Source organism: Etheostoma cragini, chromosome 6 (genome assembly GCF_013103735.1).
Source record: "Etheostoma cragini isolate CJK2018 chromosome 6, CSU_Ecrag_1.0, whole genome shotgun sequence".
Taxonomy (NCBI): Eukaryota; Metazoa; Chordata; class Actinopteri; order Perciformes; family Percidae; genus Etheostoma; species Etheostoma cragini.
In genome coordinates this window covers 11,775,272-11,783,231 of record NC_048412.1, presented here as the reverse complement: position 1 = coordinate 11,783,231, position 7,960 = coordinate 11,775,272, and the positions used below count along the sequence as shown (strand labels likewise).

The following is a 7,960-nucleotide window of genomic DNA, read 5'->3' as shown; positions in this document are numbered from 1 at the left end:
TGGAAAATGGCTGCAATGAAACAAAGAGTGAAAAATTTAAAGGGGTCTGAATACTTTCCGTACCCACTGTATATTTAAAAAATGAAATAATCCAGAAACGTGTTACAGAACATGAACAGATTTCCCTAACATTAGTTATTTGTAATTATTTATGAGCTCTCACTAATATAATATGATAATTTGTTTTCTTGTCAACTCAGAACAGAGGAACATAAAAATATATTAAAGCTCACATAAACAAAATGTATAAAAATACAAACTTAAGATGTTAAACTTACAGTCCTTTGAACAAAAACACATTAACAAAAATTGAATCCGTGTTGCCAACAGTTACGATGCAGAGCGCCCACTGGTCAGACAACCTATGCAACGGCAACGCTCATAACATTGTTGACCGTTTAAATATTCATTTATAAATGATTCTGACGAATGAAAAAATGCCGATACCGAAAGATCGTGAAATGCCTAATTTCGGCCCGCGGATATATCGGTCGGGCTCTAATAGGTGTGTAAGGGATTAGAGCAGCTACAGATGACCTACAGAAGGATTTTTTTTGCTTCTATTTCAGAGTCCATATGTTATTTACTGCTGTCAGGGTGTAAAGACCATTTGAAACAATACATAAAAAAGTGCCTAATGTAAATGGTTATCAACCCTTCCTTTAGGGAGAAGATATGGCACTCCTCCACAATATCATTGGAAGGGCTGTCAATGAATAATCTAAATGTGAATTTAAAAAAACAACCAACACTTGAATATGAAAATGAATAATAGACTGTTGAAAAAAAAAAGAGGAACTAAAAAGCAGCTCTGCCACAGCTGTCTGCCTCGCGCACTCTTGCGTGGGCTTGAGCAGCTGCCTCCTAAACATTCAGCTCTCTGTCTGTGTCTTGTTGAGCCAAACCGGTCGTCCAGAGAACTCACAGCGAGCGAGTGGGCGGGCTGATGACGTTTCTATCAATCAGCAGACACTACAGGAAGTAAACAAACAACGAGGGTGAAGAAGAAGACGCCACAAACACAGAAATAAAAATGCCAAAATTGAGAGAAGACGGGATTTGAGACGCCAAATTACAAACCGGGTATGTGATCACGATGCAATTTGCCTAAGGTTGTACCTTCTGCACGCTCCAGAGAGACAAGGAAAAAGGTCTATGGGGATTAAAATAAGTTGTACCTCATAAAAGGACATTTACATTTAAAATAAATGTTGAAATGAATATACCTATAAAAAGCAGTTAGCCTATGTCTCCCATTGTATTGTTTGCCTTCTTATGGACATCATGCACAAATAGATATTCAAATATATATTAAGATTATTTGAACTGCACTTTTAAAATTGAGAAAACTGCGCATTAAAACTGATGCATATGTGTGACTACTGCTATGGAAGAACACATCAGTTACCCACTTCTGATGCCAATGCGTAGAAATACTGATCTAGTGAGGGAATAAGATATTGACTCAATGCTTTTGGCAGGATCAAAATTGATTTAGGTCTGGGGGGGGGTTCCCCAATCAATCACACAAAGAATTGGCTTGTCTAACCTAAGCTGGGAATTAAATCAACTTTAACATTAGCAGAACCAACTTTTAGACTTTAAATCTAGGTAGGCAATGACATGATTGCCGATACACCTAAATCATTCACAACAATGCAATATGTTCTAACATAATCTGCTCATGAAGGTGCAAAACTGCCAAAGCATTGTCATATGGGTTGGAATGTCGCGCTACTGAATTACAGTCTAGCCTGCTAATGGGAATGTGCAAGTCTCCACAGTCGCTTCCAGATTTCAGTTAATCAGACGTGTCCAGCTTACTTTATGACACAGACACTTTATTTGGAGAGTGACAGAGAGATTATCACCTATTGCTGTTGCTGTTTTTCATATTGCATAACTGACAGATGTGCAGATCGTTTAATATGGTAAAACTTTATTATTACCAGCCATGTGTTGATACTCCGGCTGTGTCAGGGCAATATGCTAGCAGCAGACCAGTGCTGTGGAGCCACGTGCTTGGCTATTGAAAGGTGTTTTACACTCTTTGCTCTGTTATGGATATGTTTGCTGTAAAAGGTGTGGCTTATTCTCTGTTCTCTCTATTCTCTGTTTGTGTTACTGAGCAATATGTTACATGTTAATTATTACCGAGAAATTATTGTAAACATTTAGTTAACTAATTAATGTGCATTATTATTTGCTCATATTTCAGAACCACATTCAACTTCACATGTAACGTCAAATACAACTTCATAGTTGACTTCATGTTGGAGTTGTAAAGTCAGACATCTCTGGTTCCAGTTCTTACCTGACACCCCACAGCGGGCCAGTGTTTCAGTAGCCAGCTTTCAAGAGTTTTTACAAGCCTATTGCAAATATTTTTTTAATATAATAAACACTGTTACACTTTTTGAAACTATGTCAGCTTGTGTAGGCCTATCAGTGCTTTCTGAACGGAAGAGGATTAGGGCCACTGGTGACAAATTTATGTGAGAATTCTGAGATTAAAAGTCAAAATTCAGAGATTAATTTTTTTAAATTTTTCACCAGTGGCCCTAATCCTCTTCCGTATTTCTGAACATATTGAACCCACTTTTAAAAATACAGCAATAATACAAAAAACCTTGATAATTTTGCTCACTATAACTGAGGTTAAATGTTCATACCGTAACATCCCTACTGTAGAGTTCAACAACTAATCTAATGGTAATTTAGCTAGCTAGCACCCCCCCCCCCCGTCTTCTGCCTCAGTCTCCCGGCGCTGCAAGGCTTCAATCGGGATGAGATCTGACAACAGCTCCGGGGACCCATCCACAGGCAGCCCCCAGCCAGCTAGCAGCCAGCATAGTCAGCAGTTAACTCTGGTGTTAAGGACGCTAACGGCGGTTTACTGAACCGTCGGGAAACAGCCCCAGGCACCCGAGTCAGAATAGCGGCCATTTGTGACGTTACACCTCCTTTAGTGTTACCGGTGTGTCCCACCCCCCTTCGCTTTTAGCCATTTTGACAGACAGCTAAATTCACCATGTCGCGATTCTGCCTTCTCACTCCGCGACACAGGTTTGTGGATGGGAGTTTTGAGATTTTGGTTTCATATTGCGTACATCATATTACAGCCCTAGGAATCTCGCACTGGGATTGTATGAGTACAAACTTTAATTGAGGCGCTAATGCCGGATCTGTGTAAAAAAGGACTACTGGAACACTGGTGCAACAATCCTTTGTCATCTCATGCCATTGAGTGACAGTTTGTCACTTAGCACTGTCATTTGACAAATAAACAAAGGGGGCATATACAATCCTTTTCTCTTGGGGCCCATAACAGAATTCTGTGGGTTAATCAGTCCGTCTACTGGGGACAGAACTATCCCTTTTTGCTCTTGTCTTCAGCGTTTCACTTTCATGTTGCCGTCGATGCGAAAGCAGGATCAGTGCGACATGCTGAAAACAGTTCTCAGTTCTCTCAACAAATAGGAAATACATTTACATAACTCCACGATCTACTTTTGCTTCAGCACTTAGTGTTTGCAGAAAAACAGTATTAGAAACATCTTGCATGTAGTTACAATATATGTAGACATGCGTACTGCTGAAAAAAAAACAAAAAAACTATGTTGCCAAGAACATACAAATAAATGCCACTAAAGGGGAAAATGAGGGGGCTGTGTTTAATGTTTGGCCATTTACTTTAGGCACAGTCATCAAAATCAAACAGCTTTCACAACCACAGATTTTGAAATTGTTAAAATATTAACAAAGTATATCGCTCTCTTGGTAACTTCCTTGATTTTCTCATGTTCGTCTCACAGAAGGAACCAGAAAAACCTGCCTAATCCCTGGTCTCTGCTCCGCCTGACATTTTACCTTTTTCACCTCAGTCTCAAAAGAGCCAGAAGGAAAGAAACACGTGTGAATCTCACTAGATCACTATTCTTACTTGTAACAAGATACCCGTTATGCCTGCTACGCCAGAGTAGCGCCAGTCATAAAACTGAGGCTCTACCATTGGACTGTACTCAGTTACTGAAAATACCTCACAGCTGTTCTCAATTCCACATGGTTAACTAATAATCTATACTCTACGTACTCATCTATATGGTTACAATTAAGGCAGGTTATCTACGAGAAATAAATGTGCTGCTGGAAGTCAATCAAACTAAAACTTTGGAAAGCTGCTGCCAATTTCAAATTTGGAAGCTTTACAAAAAGAAGGTTTTGCAACTCCAACAAACAATGCACTTCTATTAAAGAATTTTAGAATGCATGCTGGCATTTTTGTTTTACTTTTCTCTGGTGTGATTGAACTACAACATACTCAAACATGGTAAGAGCTAGTATATGGTGTTTCAACAGGGACACATCTTCATAATCCCTTGAAAGAATGTCTCTCAACCTTGATCTGGATTCCTATGTTGCTGTACAAATGTATACCTCATTGAACCAGGACATATGACTTAATGCACAAATGTATGCTGATAATGTCACACACGCCTCTAAAATATAAAAAATAAGAGGTAAACTATGGACTAAGGTCCCATGTGTGCCACCAAAGTAGGCCCGGATGGAAAGAGCAAGATAATCTAGTGCTCACCAAAATAGGCTACATGGGTGGAGGTTTCCTTCATCTGATTATAACATTGCATCGTGCTACAACATTTGCACCAAAATAGGTCAAGTGTATAGAGCTGTGTGTAGAGCTGATTAATTAACGATTAATTGATTAGTTGTCAACTCTTAAACTATCGCCAACTACTTTGATAATCAATTAGTCGGTTTGAGTAATTTTTTTAAGTCAAAAATCTAAATTCTCTGATACCAGCCTCTTAAATGGGAATATTTTCTATTTATCCTTTTCCATATCCTGTGACAGTAAACTCAATAGCTTTGAGTTGACGAAAAAAGACATTTGAGGATGTCATCTTGGGCTTTTAGGAGACAATGATCCACATTTTTCGACATTTTATAGACCAAACAATGAATCGAGTAAATAATCAAAAGATTAATCAGCTATGAAAATAATCGTTAGATGCAGCCCTAACAGTAGGAAAAAATCAATCAGATAAATAATAATAATCCTTATGAATTGCTGTCTTATGTCACTACAGGCTGCATTCCAATTAAACAATTTTAGCTGGAATACATATCTGCTCTATGTGCTGAAAATAATCTATCAGGTGAATAATAGCAACTGTCTATGTTACTAACATCTGGGGGAAATATGTCTGTTATATAAAGATGGAGAATTATGAACATGACTGTCAGTTTCCCCATCCCATTCTCCACCATCCACGTCCACACGTGCTGGTTGCTGCTTGTGTGGGACACACCGTGATAAAACACAAAGCATGCAGAAAATGTAAGGGACGCAACATGACGGTCGTGCGTGTTTACAATCAATGGCATATTTAAAATGGAAAAGATGAATTCTCGGTCAAAAGCAAAGCTCCCGCACAACATGCTCGTTTCTGATAGCTAACGTCATGGCAACAGTTACAGAGCAACAAGCTACTGTAGGCCCATCCTGTAACAGCGCTGTGAAGATGGGTCTGCCAATGCAAGACAACAGTTAGGCGGCCATGCTCAAATAGCTGTATTTAATTCTGGATTTTCATGTTTAATATACCCATGTGTTAAGTGCATGCCGTTGTTTCAGCAAAGTTAAACGTCTTTTATTTTATTTTTTAAACCCTGAATCCCAACGTTAAGACAAGGCAGCAAGTCAACAAGACAGGAGGGAGAAAGCAACATGTAGCTAGTGGCTACTGTTAGCTGGTTAGCTAACACTAGCTCAGGTGACTACAATGCAATCAGGAAAAAAATGCCAAGTTAAATGATGGTGACAGCCTCTCCACTGTGTCGCATTGAAGTGTTAATATTCTACAAACGACTAAAGCAACATGCTAACATATCTGAACATGAACACATCATTTGCATGCAAACATAATTTTACCTTTGCCTTTTCCATGGGGGTGAATTTCAAGACGTGCACAAAAGGGTTTCTGAACGGAGGAGCTTGGTCCATCTTCTTCCCATCTCCTTCCACCGCACATTGTCGGTTACTCGGTAACCTCATTCTTACAAGAGATCACGTTGGTCGAGGTTGCAGCTATATTCTTAATATTCCAAACAGAAAAGTGATTTTGCCTGAAAGGTAGACTCCTCACGCAAAACGCAGATTTCCTTATCCGTCTTGCACGGTGGCTAATTGTGGTGGCACTGCGGGGTTATTACCGTTATCTTCTTTTCCCGGGCAGCATGCAGAGATAATGGTTAGCGCGAGGATTAGCTGGGGAGATTTGAAGTCGCCGATTTCTGCCTACAGTGCGCAGGTGTTTCCCAACCAGTCCGCTAGCTAGCTCTGAATGCTAAACGCAGCCACGATTCTGCTGTTCTGATTGGGCGCATGCGCAGCAAATCCTGCCCAGAATAATGTGATGCCGCCTTCACAACTGTGCAAAATATCGTAATTTCAATTTGCAACATAGAGTTGTTTATACTTCTCTAATATTGGTCGAGTTCATGGACAGAATATAAGCACATTATTTACAAAATAGGCGTAAACAGCCTAATTGTAGTGCACTGAAATGTGGTAGCCTGCAAACGGACAGAGTCGTGCTTGTGTTGAACCGTTGATGTATTTTTTAACTAAAAGTTGAAAAGTTGCGTATGTTCTTAATATTTAAGACAGCTGTTACTGTGTGCGTTTTTTTGATTATCAATAAACATACATAGAATTCAGAGATTTATCTCAGAATTCTATGTATCAGAGATCTATCTATCTAGATAACATAAGAAGCCTTTTCATTGTAATATAATTGTCATGATATTACAATGAACACATCACATAAAAGAGTGCTGAAAGGAAACTGTGTTATATCAATATATAACAATAAAAACACCAACATTCATCATAAAGCAAGGGCAGGTAGTTTGTGATAATAAATATATTGCACGGATCAGTTTAATGAAGTGTAAAAACACTGAACAAATTGAATATGGGGTGAAAAGTCAGAATGTCCTTGAATTGTTAATTCATCTGGTGGTTCGTGTTTTGATGGACCTGTAGCGTGTCCCTGAAGGCATGAAATCAGAGATTTATCAGAGATCTCTCGGTCAGAGATCTAGGCTTGTACATGCATCTATTATCTACTAGAGCACTCTGGTGGCTAAGTCTATAATGTGTAGGCAGTACCACTATGCCTAGAGCAACAGTGAAGTCATTGGCTTTGTGAAGTGATTCACAGCAGCCAGATATTACATGACATTGATAAATATTATATTCAAGTCCACATATGAGGGCTGTGCTACTTCGACCAATTGCACGTATGTTTCACAGCAAACATAGCCCTATTTAAACAGTATGGATACATTAGGCTTATGAAATATTATATATGTAGAGAGAGAAATTCGTTTGACAATTTTGCACTCATCTCTTAAAGAGGTGTGATACCTTTTGGCTGATGGCTTGCTTTACTGTTGTCATTTGTTTCTCGCTTGTTGGCTCTTCAAAGCTTATTACATGCTTCCCTCTAGTGGTGAAACACTCACAGTACATTCAGAATGAAAAAAAAAGAACAGTAAACACAATAAATCAAAGGCAGGCACACACACACACACACACACACACACACACACACACACACACACATGCCCCCACACAAAACAGCTCTTGTAAACCATACAATCCACTGTTCAATACATTTTCACACACTCCACAACAATTGTAGTCTGCTAGTAATAACCTTTGTCCTTAGGAGAGCAGGGAATACTGCCACTTTATCAGTAGCCATCAAAGTAGCCTGTAGATACTGAAAAGAAATAGGTAAGGTTTAAAAAATATGAGAAACTGAATAGTAAATATCCATAATAATAATTTAATATAATATATCCCATGGGCAGCCCCCTCATCTCTCCATTTAGTGCATGTATAGGTACTGAGCATGTGTGTGTAATC

General features: G+C 39.0%; 1 protein-coding gene across 1 annotated transcript in view; it reads right to left on the bottom strand.

Annotated features, from left to right (window-relative positions):
* The window catches only part of LOC117946101 (lysophosphatidylcholine acyltransferase 1), a 34,517-nt gene extending 28,104 nt beyond the window's left edge, over nt 1-6,413 (bottom strand). Inside the window, exon 1 of the mRNA XM_034873953.1 lies at nt 5,957-6,413. Coding sequence (XP_034729844.1) covers nt 5,957-6,079 — 123 coding nt within the window. The 5' untranslated portion in view covers nt 6,080-6,413. The remainder of the gene's footprint in view (nt 1-5,956) is intronic.
* Between the last annotated feature and the right edge of the window lie 1,547 nt (nt 6,414-7,960).